The sequence below is a fragment of the Theropithecus gelada genome, chromosome 1 (genome assembly GCF_003255815.1).
Source record: "Theropithecus gelada isolate Dixy chromosome 1, Tgel_1.0, whole genome shotgun sequence".
In the NCBI taxonomy this organism is placed as follows: Eukaryota; Metazoa; Chordata; class Mammalia; order Primates; family Cercopithecidae; genus Theropithecus; species Theropithecus gelada.
In genome coordinates this window covers 16,886,652-16,910,113 of record NC_037668.1, presented here as the reverse complement: position 1 = coordinate 16,910,113, position 23,462 = coordinate 16,886,652, and the positions used below count along the sequence as shown (strand labels likewise).

At 47.2% G+C, this 23,462-nt stretch overlaps 2 protein-coding genes across 7 annotated transcripts in view; both read right to left on the bottom strand.

Annotated features, from left to right (window-relative positions):
- Positions 1-14,496, bottom strand: part of TUFT1 (tuftelin 1) — a 45,511-nt gene extending 31,015 nt beyond the window's left edge. For 2 of the 5 annotated variants that reach the window (XM_025360476.1, XM_025360500.1), the window contains exon 1: positions 14,359-14,476. Coding sequence is in view for 3 of the 5 variants with exons in the window: in XM_025360491.1 (XP_025216276.1) it covers positions 14,359-14,418 (60 nt within the window). In the remaining 2 variants the exon portion in view is untranslated. Of the gene's footprint in view, positions 1-14,358 lie in introns of all 5 variants that reach the window. The other 3 variants (XM_025360491.1, XM_025360482.1, XM_025360509.1) reach the window with 3 other exon arrangements.
- A 1,605-nt stretch (positions 14,497-16,101) lies between these two features.
- Positions 16,102-23,462, bottom strand: part of CGN (cingulin) — a 29,970-nt gene continuing 22,609 nt past the window's right edge. For both annotated transcript variants that reach the window (XM_025365496.1, XM_025365488.1), the window contains exons 14-21: positions 22,543-22,713; positions 20,664-20,825; positions 19,676-19,765; positions 19,121-19,204; positions 18,906-19,024; positions 18,455-18,563; positions 17,907-18,070; positions 16,102-17,590 (exon numbers count right to left, since the gene is read on the bottom strand). In XM_025365496.1, coding sequence (XP_025221281.1) covers positions 17,449-17,590; positions 17,907-18,070; positions 18,455-18,563; positions 18,906-19,024; positions 19,121-19,204; positions 19,676-19,765; positions 20,664-20,825; positions 22,543-22,713 — 1,041 coding nt within the window. In that variant the 3' untranslated portion in view covers positions 16,102-17,448. The remainder of the gene's footprint in view (positions 17,591-17,906; positions 18,071-18,454; positions 18,564-18,905; positions 19,025-19,120; positions 19,205-19,675; positions 19,766-20,663; positions 20,826-22,542; positions 22,714-23,462) is intronic.

Below are 23,462 nucleotides of genomic sequence, written 5' to 3'. Positions count from 1 at the left end.
GCCGGGCGCGGTGGCTCAAGCCTGTAATCCCAGCACTTTGGGAGGCCGAGGCGGGCGGATCATGAGGTCAGGAGATCGACACCATCCTGGCTAACATGGTGAAACCCCGTCTCTACTAAAAATACAAAAAACTAGCCGGGCGTGGTGGCGGGCGCCTGTAGTCCCAGCTACTCGGAGGCTGAGGCAGGAGAATGGCCTGAACCTGGGAGGCAGAGCTTGCAGTGAGCCGAGATCGCGCCACTGCACTCCAGCCTGGGTGACACAGCGCGAGACTCCGTCTCAAAAAAAAAATAATAATAATAATAATAATAATAAAAAGAGTGCATGGCAACCCACAGAGCAGAAGAAATTCACTATATGTATAACTGACAAAAGATGTCCAGAATATATAAAGAATTCTACTAAACAAAATGACTAACATGGGATCCTGGACTGAACCCTGGAACAGAAAAAAGATACTAGTGGGAAAAGTAGTGAAACCCAAATAGTCTACAATTTTGTGAATGGCATTGTACCAACATTAATTTCTTCATATGACAAACGTGCCATGGTGACCGAAGATGTTCATGTTGTGGGAAAACTGGATGAAGGGTATACAAGAGTTCTCTGTACTATCTTTGCAACTTTTCTGTAAATTTAAAAGTATTTCAAAATAAAATGTTTACTTAAAGAAAAAAAGAGAGACAGCCAGCCAGACATGCAGACCAATAGAAAAACAGGCACAAGACGCCAACAGATACATCATCATGAGGATACCCAAATAGTCAACAAACATATGACAAGGGGTTCAACTTAATCAGGCATTATCAAAGAACTGGAAACTAAAACCACAAAACAATGCCACAAAATACCTATCAGAATGACTAACACGAAATGGATAAAAAAAAAAAAATACCAAGTGTTCAGCAGATGTGGAACAACCGACACTGAGACACTGATGCTGGGACTGCACAGTATCACAATCGCTGGAAAATTCAGAAGCATCAACCAAAGATGAACACAAAAGTACTCTAAGGCACAGCAATTCCACCACTAGTTACTCTACCCAACAGAAACACAAATGTAGGATCTCAGAATATGATACCCCAAAATGAAGGCCTTGGAAGCAAAAAGTTTTCTCTCACTTTCTCCTGACCTCTTTTCTGGCCTTTCATTCCTCCCCTCACCGTCCCGAGGCTAGCCATAGAAACTAGAATCTCTCTTCTCAAGGCGGGTCATAGAAACCAGAACCCCTTTTCCCCAAAGCCAACCATAAAACCTAAAATTATTACTCTGACTTTCCACCTCTCTTTCTGTTAAAAACTAGCTATAAATAAATTATCTGGCTGGGCATGGTGGCTCACGCCTGTAATCCCAGCACTTTGGGAGGCATGGGCGGATCATGAGGTCAGGAGTTCGAGACCAGACTGGCCAACATGGTGAAACCTCGTCTCTACTAAAAATGAAAAAATTAGCCAGGCATGGTAGCAGATGCCTGTAGTCCCAGCTACTTGGGAGGCTGAGGCAGGAGAATTGCTTGAACCTGGGAGGTGGAGGTTGCAGTGAGCCAAGATCGTGCCATTGCACTCCAGCCTGGGTGACAAAAGTAAGATTCCATCTAAAATTTAAAAAAACAAAAAAAATTCTCTGACCCACCTTGCTTGATTTTAAGTCACAAGACCCCCATTCCAGAGAGGGTCCTGCCTCATACCCAGAAGGAATGCTTAGAGAGGCCAAGAAGAATCTAGACAAACAGGCCTTGCTGGGTTTCCCACTTAGTCTCTTAGCATTAGATCATACCCTTTTTGTCCAATCATATTTCTACACAGCTGTCTATACTTTTTGAAATCTAAGAATGGCCTGCTTCTGATTCAGTAAGGCTAGCTTCTAAAAATAATAAAAATTGAAAATTAAAAAAGAATGGACGGTTTCCTCTGCACATTTGGGTCTTCATTCTGAAGGTTCCCATGTCACCTAAAAATATGATCAAATAAATGTGTATGCCTTTTTTCCTTTTTTTTTGAGACAGAGCCTCTCTTGCTCTGTCGGCCAGGCTGGAGTGCAGTGGCACGATCTCGGCTCACTGCAACCTCCACCTCCCAGGCTCAAACAATTCTCCTGCCTCAGCCTCCCAAGCAGCTGGGATTACAGGTGTGTGCCACCACGCCCAGCTAATTTTTATATTTTTAGTAGAGACGGGGTTTCACCATGTTGGCCAGGCTGCTCTCGAACTCCTGAGCTCAGGTAATCCACCCGCCTCAGCTTCCCAAAGTGCTGGGATTACAGGTGTGAGCCACTGCGCCCAGCCCTTTTTTCCTATTAATCTATCTTTTGTCAGTGATTTTCAGCAAAACTTCCAAGGGTGAAGAGGAGGCTTTCCCTTTGCCCTGGCACATACATATGTTTCCCATAAAAACATGTATACTAGAAAGTTCACGGTAGCATTTTTCATAATAGCCTCAAACTAGAAATTACCCACATGTTCACCAAGAGTAGAATAAGTTGCAATATATTCATACAATGGAACTTTGTACAACAATGAAAAAGAATGAAGCACTGTACATGCAACATCAGTAAATCTCACAAAGACGTTAAGCAAAAGAATCCAGATGCAAAAGTACACTATATGATTCCACTTATATAAAAAGCACAAAAATAAGCAAAACTAATGTAATATGCACTTTGGAAGTCAGGACAGTGGTTACCCTTGAGGGTGAAGGTAGGTGGTAATTAGAAGGGGACAGGAGGGGGCTTCTGTAGTGCCCGTAATGATTTGTTTCTTGATCTGGGTGCTGCTTACAGGAATGTGTCTAGTTTGTGAAAATTACTTGACTGTACATTTGTGATGTATGTATGTTTCTGTATATATGTTATTATTAAATGTTTTTAAAAACAAAAAGTCAAAAACTCCTTATTATGGTATTAGAGTCCCCTTACGATCAGGACTATCACAGTCTATACCACATAAAATATTTTGACTCCCTCCAGTACCCCAACGTACCCTGCACTCTAACTGTCCCCAACTTTTTCCTGATCCAATCGTAGAAGGCATCCAAATCCAAGTCTGTTTCTGCTAACGGGTCTTCCAGTGCAATACGTGCTCCCACCTCCCCAGAGGTGCACATGTTGCTTTCTCCGACCAGGGTATCCTCTCCTCCCTTGCCTCCTTGGAGAATTCCTGCTCAGCCTTCAAGGCATCTCCTCTTTGAGGGTCCTATCCCAGCACTTCTCTCTCAGTCAGAGCACCTACTGCAACCTACATATCTCCCACTTTAACAAGGAGCCCATTCTTTTGTAACTATTTATTCATCTCCCCTAATAAAATCAAGCTCCTTGAAGACATGGATAGCTTATTTAGCACAACGCCTGGTCTAGAATAGGTTCTTAAAAAAATGTGTGTTGCATGAGTTCCAGGTGATACGTTCAGGGATTTTCCCAATTCCCTTTGAGAAACTCCAGCTCTTCAGTTTAGAGAAGCAGTATGGAAAACTGAAAGAAGCAGAAACAGAAAAGTAGCAGAGGAAGGTCAAGGAAAAATTGAGCAAAACTAAGAAGGCAACTCTAAAAAAAAATACAAGTGGCTAATGGAATGGTAAAGATGCTCAACCTCACCAGTATAAGGAAAATGCAAATTAAAATGCTAATGAGCTATTTTGGGAGGATTTCATTACATTTATAGAAATATAAAGATAAGACATGTAGAAGTATGTTCACAGCAGCATTGCATGCAATAACAAAATACCAGAAACCACCCAGATGGCCCACGGACAAGAAAACGAATTTTTAAACTATATATCCTCATTATTTTTGAGACAGGGTCTCACTGTGTCACCCAGGCTGGAGTGCAGTGACATGATCATGCCTCACTGTAGCCTTAACCTCCTAGGCTCAATTGATCCTCTCACCTCAGCTTCCTAAGCAGCTGGACTACAGGCGTGCACCACCATGCCTGGCTAATTAGAAAATGAATGAATAAACCCTGACATATTAGTACAATGAACCACTATTCAGCTGTGAAAACAAATGAACTATGCAACATGCATTGACATGAATAAATCTCAAAATAAATGTTAAATAAAAAAGCAAGCTGGGGCCGGGTGCGGTGGCTCACGCCTGTAATCCCAGCACTTTGGAAGGCCAACGCGGGCAGATCACTTGAGGTCTGGAGTTTGAGACCAACCTGGTCAACATGGTGAAAGCCTGTCTCCACTGAAAATATAAAAATTAGCTGGGCCTGGTGGTGCATGCTTATAACCCCAGCTACTCAGGAAGCCGAGGCAGGAGAATCGCTTGAACCCAAGGGGCGGAAGCAGTGAGCAAAGATTACACCATTGCACTTCAGCCCGGGCGAAAGTGAGACCCCCATTCCAAAAAAAAAAAAAAAAAAAAAGCTATTTGGGCCAGGCAGTGGCTCACGCCTATAATCCCAGCACTTCGGGAGGCCAAGGCAGGTGGATCACCTGAGGTAAGGAGTTCAAGGCCAGCCTGGCCAACATGGTGAAACCCCGTCTCTACTAAAAATATAAAACACTGGTCAGGTGTGGTGGTAGGAGCCTGTAATCCCAGTTGCCTGGGAGGCTGAGGCCGGAGAATCGCTTGAACCTGGGAGGCGCGGGCCCCAGGGAGATAAGGAGAGAGGTGCAGTGAGCCCTGTGACACTTATGTAATAAAACATATAAAGAGAAGGAAAGAAAAAGTACTAAACTTGGCTAGGCATGTTGGCTCAAGTCTGTAATCCCAGCACTTTGGGAGGCCCACGCAGGCAGATCACCTGAGTCCAGGAGTTTGAGACCAGCCTGGGCAACATAAGGAGACCCTGTCTCTACAAAAAGTACAAAAATTAGCCTGGCGTGGTGGTGCACACCTGTACTCCCAGCTACTAGGGAAGCTGAGGTGAGAGGATCAAGTGAGCCTGTAAGGTCAAGGCAGCAGAGAGCCAAGACCATGCCACTGCACTCCAACCCAGGTGACACAGCGAGACTCTGTCTCAAAACAAAGTACTAAACTTGAAGTCAGAGGCAGGATGATGACCATTAATCCTTGAGCAAATGACTCAATCTCTCTGGGTCTCAGTTTTCTGTCTGTAAAATGAGGGTGATAATACCACCACCGACATTTTAGAAAGGTTAGGTAGATGTGAGAGAATGATGTAAAAGTGATTTGCAAACCACAAATCTCTTCACAAGGATGAAGCAGCATTACTTTCCCAAGTAGCTCTGTAAAGTCTGCAAAGGAAGAGCATGGATGAAGTAAATTGTCTAATGGAGCTGATGAAAAACCCAGTGCTCTCTCTCTCTGGCACCTCATCCTCCACAACCGGAGAATGCATCTTAGTCAACAAGGCCACAGACCTCGGCCTGCACCCCCAACCCAGAGTCAAGGAGCAAATCCTGGGGCTCCTCTCTGCTTGGTGCACTTCGTTGTTTTCTGGAGCAGGCTCGCATTTCCTCAGGATTGTGAGCAGGCTCCAGGGAGCTTTAGGAACACCCCAAAAATATCTGGCGGGGGGGTCTCCACTGGGGACTCTGAAAGGCAAGATGAGAAGTGAGGCCTTCTTCTCTAGGGAAAAAGGAGCAGTGCTAATCATAAGGTAAGCAGCCTCTAACCTCATAAACATTTCTGGGAGAAGCCCAGCTACCTCCAAATTATAGGCAGCCTCACCACTCTGTTCAAACAAATCTCCGGCTGTGACTCACTCCTCAAAGCAGGGAGGGGGTAAACACATAGCTGAGGGGTTAGAGATCAAGACGCCATAGCAGAGATAAGGAGATAAACAGGGAGGCCCCAGAGAGATAAGGAGAGAGGCGCAGAGTTCTCACACCACAGGCTCATGTGAATAGGGAAAAGCCTGCATTGCCCCAGCTCTCACTCCCCAGGTTTTACAGGGGTCACTAGGACTGGGTAGGAGTCAAGTGTTCTTTCTAAGAGGAAGCAAAGGAAGTAGAGATTGTCCCCGAGCTGGAAACCAGCAACCTTAATTCATCTTCACCCTGTATCCCATTTTTTCCTCACTTTGTCCCTCAATCCCATCCACTTTCCCACCCCAAGTGTACATGGCCTTTCAAGTTGCTGGAGGAGCAGTCACCTCGGTTTCCCCACGTTGAAAAATGGAAGGCCAGGCGCGGTGGCTCACGCCTGTAATCCCAGCACTTAGGGAGCCAGGCGGATCACGAGGTTAAGAGATTGAGACCATCCTGGCCAACAGGATGAAATCCCGTCTCTACTAAAAATACAAAAATTAGCTGGGCGTGGTGGCACATGCCTGTAGCTCCAGCTACTCGGGAGGCTGAGGCAGAAGAATCGCTTGAACCTGGGAGGTGGAAGTTGCAGTGAGCTGAGATCGGGCCATGCACTCCAGCCTGGTGACAGAGCGAGACTCCGTGTCAAAAAAAAAAACCCAAGAAAAATATGAACAGTTAGCCCCTTGTAACAATGGCACCCAAGTGATCAGGATGAAGGATGCCCCACAAAGTCAAAGAAGAGAGCCGGATGGGATAGGTGGGTGCCTACCCTCTCCTTGAGTGAGGCTCGCACCCGACTCAGCTCATCAGTCTCAGGTACGTGGTCCTGCCTTCTGCAGTGCTGCCTAAGCCAGAGATGGCCCTTTGTGGAATAGGACACAAAGATTCACTCCCTTTCTTCCTCCCCATATTAGCCAACAAAACAGGTGTTTGCTTTTTATGTGGCTGCCTACCCAGAGGCATGGGCTGGACAGGCACTATGTAGAGGGCTGACCAGGGTTACTGTGAGGTGAAATGAGAAAAAGGATTTGAGGTGGCACCCTACATGAGGCAGCCCTTCTCATTACTTGGAGCCTTAACAAAGGAAAACAATGGGGCCGAGCAGTGACTGTGTGTCCATAGAGGGAAGTGAGCTCCTGAACCAGCTCTGAAGGAGACACCCACTTGCTGAGCCAGTCTCTCTCTAGGACACCTACCTAGCGACCAGCAAACCTGGAATGAAAGGGCAAGTTCCTCAGTGCCCCCTCTGCATCAAAGGGAGTGACTCTGCCCTCTCTAGGCTCTGACTACCTGCTTAGTGATTTTTGCTTCTGTGCCCCCAGACCCAAGAAAACTATGTCCCTTTTCTTCCTTCCTTCCTCATCCCCTTCCTTCCCTATATTCTCTCCTCTGCTTCCTGCCTCTGCTGGCCAGGCTTAAATCTGGGCCACAAGCCTTCCTGGCACATACCTATTTCCGCAACTGAACCTTCCCAACCCCTGGAAAACAAAGGTATTTCATAAGACTCTGCACCTTGACCCAAAGAGGCATGCGCCATAATTACTAGCAGGCAAGGAAGCTCATCCCACCTCTCTGAGCACACGTGTGTGGAACCGAAACCATCTGGGTACACACCCCCCTCCACCCTGGAGAACTATGGGCAAATGTTAGCGCCAAATGCCTGATGATGAGGTAACTCTCCTCGCTCAGAGGAGATCCTTCCTTCTCTGGCAAAGCCCAGCATTCCCCAAATTCCTGGCAGGCTTGTTGACATCAGCTGCAATGCTCCTGAAAGTAAGAACCTGGCAATAAATGGGAGAGATGGGATGGTGTGAGGAGAAATTTACGGGCTGAGTGTAGGGCAAGTTTCATGAGTAGAAGGAACAGGCAGCCACCAAACTTGAAAGGCTCCTCTGCCCAGCAGTTTCCCCTACACTCAGATGTCACAGAACCAGCACTTCCATGTTTTAGAATACATTCATTCCTCTGGAGTAAGCAGCAATGGCTCCAGATGAATCCTCTTTTAAAATGCAAATATTCTGACCCAGCAATTCCACTCCTAGGTATTCCTCTCCAAGAGAAATGAAAATATATTTCCACACAAAAACTTGTACACCAAAGTTCGTAGCAGCATTATACATAATAGCCAAAAAGCAGAAAGAACCCAAATGTCCACCAACATTTATCCATGACGAACACTGTTGTAATACATCTAAATAATGGAATATTATTCAGCCATAAAAAGGAATGAAGTTCTGATTCACATTACAACATGGATGAACCTTGAAAACATCATTCTAATAAAAGAAGCCAGTCACAAAGGATCATATATCAATGATTACATTTATATGAAATATCCAGAACAGGTAAATCCACAGAGAAAAAAAGTAGACTGGTGGCTGCCTAGGGCTGAGGGAGGTTGGGGGGAAATGGGGAGTGACTGCTAATGGATCAGGATTTCTTTATAAGGTAAGGAAAATGTTCTAAAATTGATTTATTGATGATTGCACAACTCTGTGAATATACTAAAAACCAATGAATTATATACTTTAAATGGGGTATATGAATTATATCTCAATAAAGCTGTTCATAAAAAATTATATGAAGCTCATGGTAAGGCTTCAATAAATCACAGTTCTAGTTTAAAAAAATAAGAGAGTGAGGCTCTGGAAAGACTTGGTATTAAACTACTTGAGCTTCTGAGGTCCTAAAGGAATGTCACCTATTCCGTGGTAAAGACAAGTCTTCAGATTGCAGCTGATAAAAAAAAATTCTGAGTCCACCCAGGTGTTGAGAAAACCTCTCTGGACAAGATAAATCCAAAAAAAGAAAAAGAAAAAGAGAGAGAGAGGATTAAAAAAAATGCAAATATTCTAAGGAAAGATAAAACATATATATTACTTAAAGAAACCAGAGCAGCAGGGGACACCAGCTGCCTTGGTCGTGAGGTCTAAAGAAGAGGAAAGATGCCCAGAGAGAGATGCCAAAATATGAACCCTGACCCACTGCCAGTGTAAGATCAGTACTGGCTGAGTCAGGACTAGCAAAGGTTACTCAGGTCTTCACCCTGGCTCTATCTGTAGGCCCTCCTCTCACCCCTGGGACCCTCCACTGGTTGAGGAACCTGGATCATCAAGAAAACGAGAAAGAAACAGATAGGAAAAAACAAAAGTCAGCATAATGAGGAGGAGCAAACCTTGCCCAAACCAGAGAGTTCCCAGACTCTTCCTCCATCCCTTGGCTGGTTGCTTAAAGGAGGTTAAAATAGTCTAGTCCAAGCCAGTAGAAATAGAAAATAATAGCTAACATCTGAGTACTTACCACATGCCAGGCACTGTGCTTCATATTTTATATGTATTATCTAATTTAATCCTCACAACTACCTTATGAGAAGGGTGCAATTATTATCCCAGTTTTACAAGTGAGAAAACTGAAAATGAAAAAATTAAGTAATTTGCCTAAGTGAGCTTGGGCAAAGCAGACATCAAAGCCTGATAAGAGCCCACCTTAGTCAGATTCCGACAGCCATGCTCTTTTGTGTTTGTTTGTTTGAGTCGGAGTTTCACTCTTACTGCCCAGGCTGGAGTGCAATGGTGTGATCTCGGCTTACTGCAACCTCCACCTCCCGGGTTCAAGCGATTCTCCTGCCTCGGCCTCCCAAGTAGCTGGGATTATAGGCATGCACCACCACACCCCACTAATTTTGTATTTTTAGTAGAGATGGGGTTTTGCCATGTTGGTCAGGCTGGTCTCGAACTCCTGATCTCAGGTGATCCACCTGTCTCAGCCTCCCAAAGTGCTGGGATTACAGATGTGAGCCACCGAGCTCAGCCCAGAGCCATGCTCTTGACCACAATGCTATTAACAGAAACTATAGTTTATTACATTAACAAAAATTGTAATACAATTACACTGGGAGGATGGGAAGAAAGCACGTGAGGGGTGGGAGTCTAGATTTTCCTATAATTCCATCAACAGATGTCTAAAACTGATAAATCAAGAAAAATCACGGTAAGCATATTATTGAGAAACATGGAGGTAAACACAAAACAGCTAAAAGAGTAGAAAGTGGTTACTTCCATGGAGCAGAACTTGGAATAGGGGACTGCTATTTTCTTTTAAAAGCCTTTTGATATTATTAGATCTTTTAAAATCACACATATATATTCCTTCGATAAAAAGTGATTTAAGAGACCGGGCATGGTGGCTCATGCCTGTAATCCCAGCACTTTGAAAGGCCAAGGCAGGCAGATCATTTGAGGTCAGGAGTTTGAGACCAGCCTGGCCAACATGATGAAACCCCATCTCTAGCAAAAATACAAAAATTAGCTGGGCATGGTGGCCCATGCCTGTAATCCCAGCTACTCGGGAGGCTGAGGCAGAAGAATTGCTTGAACCCAGGAGATGGAGGGATGCAGTGAGCCAAGACTGTGCCACTGCACCCCAGCCTGAGTGACAGAGGGAGACTCCATCCCCCCACCCCCCACAAAGAAAAGGTGATTTAAGGTCAGGCGCAGTGGTGCACACCTGTAATCCCAGCACCTAGGGAGGCCGAGGCAAGAAGATTACTTGAAACCGGGAGTTCAAGACTAGCCTGGGCAACACAGTGAGAACCCATATCACGAAAAATGAAAAATTAGCTAGATATGTTGGGTATGCCTGTGGTCCTAGCTACTTGGGAGGCTGAGGTGGAAGGATCCCTTGAGTCCAGGATTTCAAGGCTGCAGTGAGCAGTGATCACATCACTGCACTCCAGCCTGGGCAACAGAGTAAAACCCTGTCTCAAAAAAAAAAAAAAAAAAAAAAAGTGACTTAAAGACAGATGGAAAGAAGGAAGGAAAAGAGGGAAGGAGGGAAATGAAATCAGAGATCATCCATGGTAAAGTCTAATGTCATAGACATCCGTTCTTTGGCCACACAGCTTTCATTCCCCTCCACTGATAACATTTGGGTCTTTGGAGAATCTCCTTCCATCACTATAATCTGGGGGGCCTATCAATCAAGGAACCCTGTCCCGCTCTGGACAACTGGGGGCCAAGGGACAATGGCACTTTCTCCCTCGAATCTTGAGCATAATGGCACAAAGACCTAAAACAGCTGGAACCAATTCACCAATAGTAGTAAGCCTCGGTTGTTCCACTTACCCAGGCCCCAGAACATCCTTGGTTAGGGCTTTTTTTTTTTTTTTTTTTTGAGACGGAGTCTCGCTCTGTCGCCCAGGCTGGAGTGCAGTGGCCGGATCTCAGCTCACTGCAAGCTCCGCCTCCCGGGTTCACACCATTCTCCTGCCTCAGCCTCCCGAGTAGCTGGGACTACAGGCGCCCGCCACCTCGTCCGGCTAGTTTTTTGGATTTTTTTAGTAGAGACGGGGTTTCACCGTGTTAGCCAGGATGGTCTCGATCTCCCGACCTCGTGATCCACCCGTCTCGGCCTCCCAAAGTGCTGGGATTACAGGCTTGAGCCACCGCGCCCGGCCGGTTAGGGCTTTTTAAGCTTTCCCTTAAATTCTGTGAACTGCTTCATTTCCTTCTAATAATTTCCTCATCTGCTTAGTTTAGCTGGAGTCATTCTCTGTTGTTTATAACCAAAGGAAGTTAATAGAAATACCTAGCAAAAAGGAGTTTGGTGTTTATTTGTTCTTTTATTTGCCAATATAACTTTTTACTACAGTGGCTTGCAAAACTTTTCAATCTCAAAAACATATTTCACATCAAGACCCAGTAAACAAACATGCACATATATAATACACACACACACAGACACACACATATATACACAACTGAAATAAAAGTTCTACCAAAAATGTCTATCCTCACTAACACTCTAAGAGTGTTAATTCTATTTCTTTTTTAATGCTGGTCTGACCTACTAAGTCGATCTCAGACCCACTAGTGGTTATGGTCTGCAGTTCTGAAAAACACTGGCTCCTTGTACCTGCTGCTTCTGCCTCCAACAATAAAAACATCCCAGAGAGTGTACTGGCCCTGTGTCCATGTCCACATGTGATACACTAAGGCACACAGCCTGGCTAGTGGGGAAATACCAACAGAGTCCCAGGGCCCTCACTCACACTAGGAGCTCTAATCAGGTCAACTCTCTACACTCTGACTCCGGAAGAAACATCTGTTCATTTATTTATTTACTCACTTTGCACATGCATTGAGCACCCATTCAGTGGTGTGAACATATGACAGATTCCTGGGGGTTGTCCAGAGCCATAAATTCTGTCTGCAAGTTGACTCAGAGAAGAGGAATGCAGGACAAGGCCTGTGTCCTGACTGTTCACCATCTCCTCCCCTCCCTTAAGGGCCCAGGAATGTCTCCAAGACCAGATCTGGACAATGATTACTTCATTCCCAGCTTTGGAGTAAAATAAGTCTCAAGTTCAGCCCAGAAAAAAGGAATAAAAGGGAATTTCTTTTTCTCCCTTGCTCTAGAGGTCTCTGGTTAGCTTCAAACTAACCCATGACTGGAGACCATCTGAATTCCTTGTCCACTATTTTCTCTTAATAATTTTTTCTGCCCCACCAAATAGCAAAAACATCAAGAAAGAGTAGAAGGGGCCAGATGTAGTGGCTCACGCCTGTAATCCCAAGCCTTTGGGAGGCCAAGGTGTGCAGACTGCTTGAACCCAGGAGTTCAAGACTAGCCTGGGCAACATGGTGAAATTCCATCTCTACCAAAAAAAAAAAAATTGAGGTGTGGTGGCATGCGCCTATAGTCTCAGCTACTTGGGGAGGCTGAGGTAGAAGGATCTATTGAACCCAGGAGGTGGAGGTTGCAGTGAGCTGAGATCGTGCCATAGCACTCCAGCCTGGGGAACAGAGCAAGGCCCTGTCTCAAAAAAAAAAAAAAAAAAAGAAAGAAAGAAAGAAAAGAAAGAAAAGAGGAAAGAAACGAAGGGAAGAAAGAAAAAAAAATAGTAGAGGTTAATGATTCATTAACACTGCTAGCGCCAACTTGGTCTTAGACTTCTTTTCATCTCTTTTCTATATAGCAAGCAAGCAAAAAGCAGCCCAAACACCCCTCTCCTTTATTTATCTCATGCCCTTTTTCCTCAACTATTCCAAAAGAGAGAGCAAGAGCATGGAAGAGAAGCTACAGGTGGTGTGCACCTGAAGTCCCACCTACTCAGGAGGCTGAGGCAGAAGGATTGCTTGAAGCCAGGAGTTCACGGCTGTGGTGTGCTATGATTGCACCCGTGAAGAGCCACTGTACTGCAGCTCCTGCAACATAGCAGGACCCTCGTCGCTTAAAAACAAAGAGCATGGAGTAGGACTTGTGGCTGACACATAATGATGGATGGATTTCTTCCATCTCTTCAGAGTCTCATAGCTGGGGATGTGGCAGGCTACAGACGAATGGGGTTTGGGCAACTGGGGTTGGCCAATAGCAACATCTGTATTTTAATGTGGCAAAAACACTCATAGCCTGGACAGAAGTAGAGAGGGGACTGGGAACAAAACTAAATGACCAACTGTATTCTAAACCTGAAATGAGTTTGAAGAAGAGCCATAATCTAGCTGCAGTTGGGTTAGCTCTACCTCAAGAGCAGGATGAGGCAGGCAGAGGGTAACAGAATCAGATGTGGGAGGGGGGAATGATACACAAGTTCCCCATCACCTTAGTTTTCATTTCACTCCCACCCACAATAGCTTGGAAACTGATGAAATAGTACACACCTAATCTGGCTTAAGTTCCCCAACAGAGCCTAGAAACAGCCACAAATTACCCTCCTCAGCCTCTGGAGAGGAAAAACCATATGGTCAGCTAGCGTGGGGAGAACAGTGACTGGGAGCCAGAGAAAGAGGAGAGCGGGGTAGACTAGCCTGCACTGGAGAAAACCCCCTTTCTCCGCAACCCTCTCTCCGTCCTGAAGCCCTCGCTTGGGTCACTTCCCTCCCCTTCCTCCACTATCCCTGGGCCTGGCGGCTGGAGACGGAAGCAAAACTAACACACCATCCCAGGAAGTTATCGGGAGGCAGATAGAGGAAGGAAAACAGGAGAACTACAAGGGGGAAGAAGGAGAAATCCAAGACGAGAGGTGACCCCCGGGCGGAAAGCCCTATCCCTCTTAGCGAAAGGTAGAGTCCCTAGCCAATCTCGGAATAGTTTGGGTCCTACCGTCCCCCACTTGCCCCCCACCCTCCAGTGCAAGCCCTGTAATTTACTCTACCCTTTTTCTTGTCACTGATCATCCAAAGCACCATGATGAAATTCTTTGGAGGGCCTCTGAGGTCACCAGGACCCTCGACCCACGGGAAAGCCTAAGCCTCCTCGGCAGGACACAATGTCCAAAGGCTCTCAGGGACCCAGTCCCTTGAGCTCATTCTCTTATGACCCAATCTGGCTGCCCACAAGACGCCTCAGACCCGCGGCCCAAGCACGGGCTCGGCGGCGCCGAGTCCCAGGCAGGAGCCGCAGGGTCCTAGCAAAGGGCAGGGACGCCCCGAACCCTCCAGCTTCAAACGAGTCTTCACCCCGCGACTCCCACTGCCCGTCGCAGGCAAAAGAATAAAAAGAGAGAAGCGCCGCGCAGGGCTGACCGCGCAAGCCGGGCACCAGGTGATGTCAGCGAACTCGGCGTGGGGCAAGGAAGGGGCGGACTTAGAAACCGGGAATACAAAACGGGGAAGACGGCGAGGGTGCTTTTTCTTACCGCCGCCTGGTCCTCTGGGTGCACGTCCACCAGGGTACACCAGTTCCGCGTCCCGTTCATCTTCCCTCGGGGTCGCAGCACACACGCCACCTCCTCACCCCGCTGTCCGGCTCCAACTGCGCGGGCGCGCGCGGAACCGCCCCCTTGTATAGGCTCATCAGGGGCAGGGCTGAAGATAGGCCACGCCCCCAGTTCACGGTTTCGCCGAGAACGAGCGACAGGCGAGGAGGTGAGGTGGGCGGGGCCAAGGGGTCTGGGATATGCCCCATCCGTGCTCGCCCGGATTTACACAAAGGTGGGGCTTGGGAGAGACATGGGGCTGCTTTAACTGAACAGCTTTATCTAGAGTATGTGGTTGCACTTCAACATTCTTCATTAATCTTGTCGCCTTCCATCTCCAAGATCAGTGTTGATCAGAGGGAATCACCCTGCCTGCTCCTAGAGGATGAGGAGTTGGAACCTGCAAAAGCTTCCTTCCATACATGCTCCTCTCCCTATACGTAAACCAGCTTGTAGGCTTTGTAGAGTTGAGTAAACCTTTCCTCCACCGCAGAAAGGCAGGCACCAAGGGCCAGCTCACTCAGACTGGCCTAAGCCAGTCTGGCAGGTGCACTTCCTTGGCAAGAGGCCCAGGAGGCCCAGTCAGCTAGGCTCTGGGTGGGGCTTGTTTGCTTGTTTTGCAGAAGCTCTTTTACTGACGCTCCCCTTATATGGTTGGGAGAGGCGGGACACATTGCCTTAAAAGGAATTTGTGTTCGTGAGAAAGGATGAGCCTTGACTTCTCCAGTTGCATTTTCTCCCCAAGCCTAGGCTGGGATCTTGAGGGCCTAGAAGAGAGGGTTGGCCAAGCAGGACCCTGGAGCATCCTCCCCGCCCAGCTGCTCTTGGCAGATGGCTGCTTCACTTGGCTATGGTCCACACAGACAGCAGACAGAATACTTTAGGAGGAGGTCTGACCCACTCCTGAGTGGATAGTACCCCTATACCTGGCAATAGGCTCTAGAGAAGGGCCAGCTCCCTCTTCAAGGCAACACTAGGGCAGGAACAGCAGAAATGTCCCTACCTCCCAGTTAGGGACTGGGTTCTATGCCAGTTAGGAATGAATGGGGATTTTTCTACCTGGGAAGTGAATGCTGGGGTTATCACTATGACTGAAGGGAATAAAACCCAGTTCTGGTCTGTCCTACTTTAACCCTCAAAAAGGCATTTACTGCTGGCCGGGCACAGTGGCTTATGCCTGTAATCCCAGCACTTTGGGAGGCCGAGGTGGGCAGATGACAAGGTCAGGAGTTTGAGACCAGCCTTACCAACACGGAAAAACTCCATCTCTACTAAAAATACAAAAATTAGCTGGGTGTGGAGGCATGTGCCTGTAATCCCAGCTACTCAGGAGGCCGAGGCAGGAGAATTGCTTGAACCCGGGAGACAGCGGTTGCAGTGAGCCAAGATCACGCCATTACACTCCAGCCTGGGCGACAGAGTGACACTCAGTCCCAAAAAAAAAAAAAAAAAAAAAAGGCATTTACTGTCCTTGCTCTTCCCAGAATGTTGTTCAGGAGAGAATGGGGCTGCCATAAACATCTCCAGGTTTCCTAGGTCCCACCTGCTCTGTTATAAAGGGCCTCTGAAAAGCAAGGTGAAGAAAACTCTAGCTTTGGCCCCTAAACTGTACAGTTAATATGACTTCAAAAAACCTGGACCTCCAAATAAGCCAAGAAAAAGAATGAGAAGACAAATCAAGGATTTCAATATAAATGTATAATTTTAATATTTAATTTAAGATAAAACCAAGGCTGGACTGGATTGGAAAAGAATGTCCAATTTGCAGAAGAATATAGGATTTTTTTTTAATCACGACATTACAAGTCATTCGTGAAAACAGCCTTCCTCCTCCCACCGGCTCCCTATACAACCTGCTTAGGGAATATGAGATGTGAATCATCCCCTTACCTATTCCCTACCAGGACTTGGTTCTCCCCAAAATCCAAAGGAGAAATAAATGTCTTCCGTTGTCTCTTCCCATTTTTACAGTCAGCTTCTAACCCCTTGCAAAGCCCTGAATCAGGGCCAAGCACCTCAGAAAATGAGGGTCCCTTGGTTCTTTTATCGAAGTTGGGTACATCTGGTCAGAGAAGCCCCAAGGAAGGCAACAGGGACTGACACCTTTACTTTTGGAACTTCTGCAGACAGTTGTCAGGGCTCCCAGGTGCAACCACCTTATAACCATATCCACAGTCACAGAGGAGGGAGAGGAGGAAGGATGGAAACCCTGAGCAGGACCAGACCCCTGCCACTTTATCATGACCCTACCAAAGTCCCTCTCCCAGCGGCTCATTGGCAGAGAAACCCCCAATAGCTCTCTCAATCAATCACTGGGGCAGCAGGGAAGGCTGAGGGCCCTGGCTGGGGAAAAGCTGGTCTTTGGAGAGGTATGAATGTGCAGATATAAAAGGCAAGAAGAGCATCCTTATCTCCTTACCCTGGCTAAGGCACTGAGAGGAAAAATGCAAGGTAGGAATGGCGAAGAGGGGAAAGGAAGAAGACAAAAATATAGGAACTGGAAGGATATGGGGACTACCACATGGGCCCCATACTTGTGCAAAGAAATGGGTAGAGCCATGCCTGCATGTCCGTTACCCATAACATTCCCCTCACCCTGCTCTAGAGTGGAAGGAAAATGAGTTGCAGGAATCCAGGGAGCACATTAACATAGGGTATTTCCCTGAGCCTTAGGGTTAAGGGCTAAAAAATAAAGCTTTGTACACATGGCAATTTCTATCCCTTCCTATCCTGCTCAGTCCCCATCAGCCTAATGCTGACCATCCTTCCACTATGAGAGAGATGAGGGAGGTGTCGGCACTTGAAGAAAGGGCTCAGTTGGCTTGAAATATCCACTTCTACAGTGGAAAAGTCCATCTATCAGCTTATTGCTGATGTGTTTTTTTAATCACCATCATTCAGACCCCTCCCTTTCTTAGGTCTGAATAATTGGGTCACCCATAGGAATGTGGAATCCAGGGTGGGCAGAGCAGAGCAGCACTTGCTGGGATAGGCCTTGAGCCTGGTTGCTGGGCCCTTGAGGACCACGAGCTAACAGGAGCTGGTCTGTAGGTTGCTCTCCGTAAGCAGTGATGCAATGGATGAGGGATCGTAGACACTGTCGAATTCCTCATCTGAGCTCAGCCCTTCATGTTTGAGAGCTGACTCAGCAGCTGAGCGGGAAGCTTTGCGCCTGACTCAGAGAGAAGAATAATGGTTAGGGAGGGGAAAAAAGAAATATTGAGACAGCCACCCTTTTTGTGCAAAAGAAATCCCAATTCTTCTAAGGCCTAAAGTTTACTCACAAAATCCCCAACTAATCAGATTTGGGGAGATGAGGTACAGAATAGTCGCTGAGATACTAAGAAATAAATATACTAGCTTCCGACCAGAAACAAGTGACTACACAGTCCCATCTTAGAGATTCTCCTCCTTATCCAGCACAGGAGAGACCATTCCCTCCCTGCTCTAGTGTCCCTATGGAGCAAGGGCAAAAGGGAAGCCCATACCAAGAGTCCTTCTCCAGAGACTTGATCCGGGCCTGGAGCTGTTCATTGACCTCATGCTGCTCCTCCAGCTCGCGCTGGGCCTTCTTCCTCAGGCCATCCAGTCGCTCAATTTCCTCTTCTGCTTCATCCACCTGACGCTTCAAAGCCTTCACCCTCAGGCTTAGCTGGGCAGGATACCAAGTCCACACATTGGAATAGCATCTACTACCATGGCCTGGGACCCTCCCCCTTAACAATCTTGACAAGGGATAATTGCCGCTGCAAAAATGTGGCCTTGGGCAAGTTCCTTAACCTCACAGGGTTGTCTTAGGGATTAAATGTATTAACACATGTGTAATACTTACAGAACCTAGCACATCATAAGGACTCAATATATATGCTTACTACGACTTCTCTAGTCTAGTCCTTTCCATCTAATCTCTGTCCTTATACAAGGAAAGTCTATGTTTGGAAGACCTATGGGGGATAAGGGCCTCCCTTGGCTTTCAGGAAAACATATAATATATACTTGCCCCAGGTTGCTTGGCCCCAGGGTGCCATGTCCTCACCTGGTCTTTCTGGTCATTGACATGCTGCCGCTCGTCTTCAATCTGGATGGATAGCTCTTTAACTTTCCGCTCCAGTTTTCGATTGGTAGACTGCAGAACTGTCTTCTCCCTAAGGTGAGATAGAAGAATGTCTATGAGTGACCCCGTTTCTAAGGGAATCCTAACTTGGCCCCCTACTGTCCCCAAGGACTTCTCTCAGTCATGAGCCCCACCGTTAGACTGGGCAGGATCCAGGGCAGATTCAAAGAACAAGGGAGAATGCGGTCATTCACATTTCAGAATTTTTGCAACTCTCTTTGCTCTCTACCAGGAGAAAAGGTTCGCTAAAGATCAGGCCAGGTTGGCCACATCTGAGGTGGAAGATGGAGGGAGCCATAGAAGAGAAAAGCCAAGAAGGAGGGAGGAAGAAAAGGAGGGAGGGAGGGAGGGAGGAAGGATAGGCTTATGTCACCTCTCTTCAGCCTGTAGCCGCTCCTGCAACAACTGATTCTGGGACTCAAGCTGAGAGAGGCTGGCACTGGGCTTCTGGAAGCCTTCTGAGCTGGCCAACCGGGTCTTCAGGTCTTTGTTCTGAGAGAGATAGGAAGCCTCCACAGTTAGCACTCCACTGGCCACTTTACCCACCTCCTGGGGTCCATCCCTAAGAACCTTCCCCTCCCCACTCACCTGTCTCTCCAAGGAGATTTTGTCACACTCCAGGTCTTGCCGAGCAGACCTCTCCTGCAGGAGCTCTGTCCTCAGCTGATCTACCTAGTGGGGATGGGTGAGAGGACGAGACTTGAGGAGGGCTAAGGATGAACCAGCAAGCTGAACCAAGTGAGGCTGAGTCATGGGAGGATGGTCTCTGAACCCTGAATCCAAAAATTCCCAGGCAACTAAAAAAATCACAGCATATTCAAATGGGAGGAGCCAGAGAATGTAAACAGGGCCTCCTTCGTCCCACCAGGAACTAGTATCCCTTGTAAACTAAAGAAGCCCCAATTCAGGTCAGAGAGTAGCCCAGGCCACCAGGATCCCTTCCTCCACACAAATTATTGGCTTCTTTCCACCCAAGGAAACTGGTCAACCTTTCCCAAAGCAGACGAGACCCTGAAATAGACCCAGCCATGCACAGATTCGGCAGCCAGATGATGAAAGATGGGAGGGTAGAGTTGTTTTTGAGAGAACCAAGAGGTGATGTAGTCAGGGGTAAACAGAGATGAGGGATAAGGAGGGGGTTACCTGGTCCCGGCCACGATTCACCCGGTCTGTTAGCAGCTCCACAGTGTTCTTCTCCTCATCTAACTCTGCTTCCAGCCGTGAGACTTTTTCCTATGACAGAAGAACAAGTTAATTCTGTCCCAAATGCTAGACACCAGAATGCCAAACTCAGACCAGGAGCCTCTCAAACTCCAGCATTAACAGACTTCTCTCTTGCACATCCCCGTAACCTTTTGGTACTTGCCGGGGCCCAGAGCCACCATGGAGCCAGCGCCCTCTGCTGACCAGATGTGGCATCACGGGCAGGTCGGGGCCATGCTCTGGTCACCGCCCTTTGACAGACAGGCAAACCCCAGAATCTACTCTTCATTGGAAAACCCTATTTCTCTAATGGGAAAACAGAGAGAAACCCAAGTACCTGGGCCAAGGCTGAGATGAAGAGACTCAGAAACTGAGGCACTGGAGGCAGTACCATGTAGAAGCTAAGAGTATATACATGGCACCAGACTGTCCAGTCTGAAAATCAGATTTACTGCTTCCTAGACCATGGACAAGTTCATCTCTCTGTGTCTCAGTTTCCCTCACCTGTAAAATGGAGAAAACAAGACTACCTACCCCACAGAGTTATTCTGAGGATTAAGTCTTAACTGCCTATCACACAGCACAATATGTTTGCTGCTGCTGTTATTATTATCAAATATAGCAAACTGAAGAATACTGTTCACTCTAAAGGGGAAACCCACTGCTCAGCTCCAGCCAACTGTTGCCATGCAGACTCAGGACAAGACACTCAGTATTACCATATCTGCCAAATACAAAAGAAACTAGAAATCCAAATTTTTAGGTGACATCTATAAATTTCTAAACATTGGCAATTGATTCAAAGTTGTTTAAAATACTGCAGCCGAACAAAATTCATCAACTGTGGGCTGTCGGTTTTGACCGCTAGTAGAGAAAGAGGCTTGGAAGTCCCACCCCTTTTCCACAGGTCACACCCCAGTGCCCTCACCTCAAGGCCCTTCAGCTGCCGGGCCCTGTCGTCCTGGGAGCGCTTCTTGTTCTCTGCCTCTTGCTCCAGCCCCTGCAGTCGCTGGGCCAGTAGCTCTTTGTCCAGCCGGGCTGTGTCCCGCTCAGCCTGGGATGCCTGCAGGGCCTGCCGCAGCCTCTGGATCTAAGCAGGGGTAAAAATGCCACAGCTCAGTGTAGTAAAAAGGTGAAGGTTGAAGGGCAGGAGCAGTCCAGCCCAGTGGGCAGAAACGTTTCATCACTGTCACTCTTTAGAATTACCAGTGGCATGGTGACAATAAAAAGCAGACTGACTTTTCATCCATTTTCTTTTCTTTTTCATTTTTTAGATGGAGTCTCATTCTGTCACCCAGGCTGGAGTCCAGTGGCGCGATCTCGGCTTACTGCAATCTCCACCTCCCAGGTTCAAGCGATTCTCCTGCCTCAGCCTCCCGAGTAGCTGGGACTACAGGCATGCGCCACCACGCTTGGCTAATGTTTTGTATTTTTAGTAGAGACAGGGTTTTACCGTGTTAGCCAAGATGGTCTTGATCTCCTGACCTTGTGATCCGCCTGCCTCAGCCTCCCAAAGTGCTGGGATTACAGGCGTGAGCCACTGCACCTGCCCTCATTCATTTTCTTTATTGTTTCTGTTTTTGTTTTTTTTTTTTGAGACATGGAATCTCACTCTGTCGCCCAGGCTGGAGTGCAATGGCACGATCTCGGCTCACTGCAACCTCCACCTCCCAGGTTCAAGCAATTCTCCTGCCTCAGCCTCCTGAGTAGCTGGGATTACAGGCGCTCACCATGCTCGGCTAATTTTTGTATTTTTAGTAGAGATGGGGTTTCACCATGTTGGCCAGGCTGGTCTCAAACACCTGACCTCATGATCTGCCCACCTCAGCCTCCCAAAGTGCTGGGATTACAGGCGTGAGCCACCGTCCCCAGCTTCTTTATTGTTTTTAAAGTCTCTACACAACTTGGAATCACCTGAGGAGTTTTTAAAAATACTGATCCTGGATCCCATCCCCAGAGATGATGACTGAAGTGGTATGGAATACAGCTTGGGTGTGGAGATTTTTAAAAATCTCCCCAGGTGGCTCTAAGCCACAGAATTTGAAAATCACTGCTCTAGGCCGGGCGCGGTGGCTCAAGCCTGTAATCCCAGCACTTTGGAGGCCGAGACGGGCGGATCACGAGGTCAGAAGATCGAGACCATCCTGGCGAACACGGTGAAACCCCATCTCTTCTAAAAAAACACACAAAAAACTAGCCGGGCGAGGTGGCGGGCGCCTGTAGTCCCAGCTACTCGGGAGGCTGAGGCAGGAGAATGGCGTGAACCCGGGAGACGGAGCTTGCAGTGAGCCGAGATGGCGCCACTGCACTCCAGGCTGGGCGACAGAGCGAGACTCCGTCTCAAAAAAAAAAAAAAAAAAGAAAATCACTGCTCTACAGACAATATATTCCTCCATGCTGCAAGTCATTAGACCTAAACCTGGGCCCCAGGGACCCTTGGTCACAGGTTCAGTTAAGAGGCAAGGATGGGGCCGGGCACAGTGGCTCACACCTGTAATCCCAGCCCTTTGGGAGGCCAAGGCAGGCAGATCACAAGGTCAGGAGATCGAAACCATCCTGGCTAACACAGTGAAACCCTGTCTCTACTAAAAATACAAAAAAGTAGCCAGGTGTGGTGGCGGGCACCTGTAGTCCCAGCTACTCGGGAGGCTGAGGCAGGAGAATGGTGTGAACCCAGGAGTTGGAGCTTGCAGTGAGCCGAGATCGCACCACTGCACTCCAGCCTGGGCGACAGAACGAGACTCTGTCTCAAAAAAAAAAAAAAAAAGAAGCAAGGACCTTCAAACCCAAGGATATTAGGCTTCTACCTCATCCTGAAGCCGGCTCAGTCCCCCAGAGGTCTTCTCAGCCTCACTCGCCCAATCCTTGGCCTGGCGCTGGGCATCTGCCACCTCCCGCCGGGCCTTTTCCTTATAATCGTCCAGCTGGGCCTGGAGCTGCTGCAGGGCTTGCTTAGAGTCCTCCCCGATCTTCTCCAACTGAAACACACAGAAAAGGGTCTTCAGCACTGTATATAAATGTCCCTCTCCAGGCCCAGACTCCCAAGACTCTCCCCCAAGGGTCTCCTTCCTGACAAGGTAGCCTTCTCTTGCTCTTTCCTGGACCTAGGTTCCTAGTATAGCTAATAGTTATATACAGATGTCTGGGTTCAAATCCTGGCTCTACCACTTACTAGTGACCATATGTAAGTTACTTATCTCTCTGGGTTTCCGTTCCCCAACTGTAAAATGGGATAAGAATAGTAGCTATATCACAAGGTGTTGTGAGAATTACGTTAGTTAATTATGTGAAGTTCTGTACTTACAACAGTGCCTGATACAAAGTAAGCCTTAAATGACCATTTCAGCAAACCCAAGGTGCCAATGATTATAAGACGTACAACTAAGAAAAATCTGCCAATTAAACTATAACATACCATAAGTTATAAGACACAACTCTATTTCAGAAATGATAAAATGTGCATTTTTTATTGACAAATGATAAAATGCGTACTTTAGAATTGATGTAATATATTACTTGTTTGTTCTTGTTTTACAAAAAGATTGGGAGGAGAACCTTAGCAGCAAAAGCAATTTATTTCCTTTTCTTTTTTCTTTCTTTTCTTCTTCCCCTCACCGAAATTTAAAATTCTTTTTTTTTTTTTTTTTTTTTTTTTTTTTTTGATTTATTCTTTCTTTCTGGGCCGGGGTGGGGGGGGGGGGGTGGATTTCCTCTCTCTCCCCCCGCC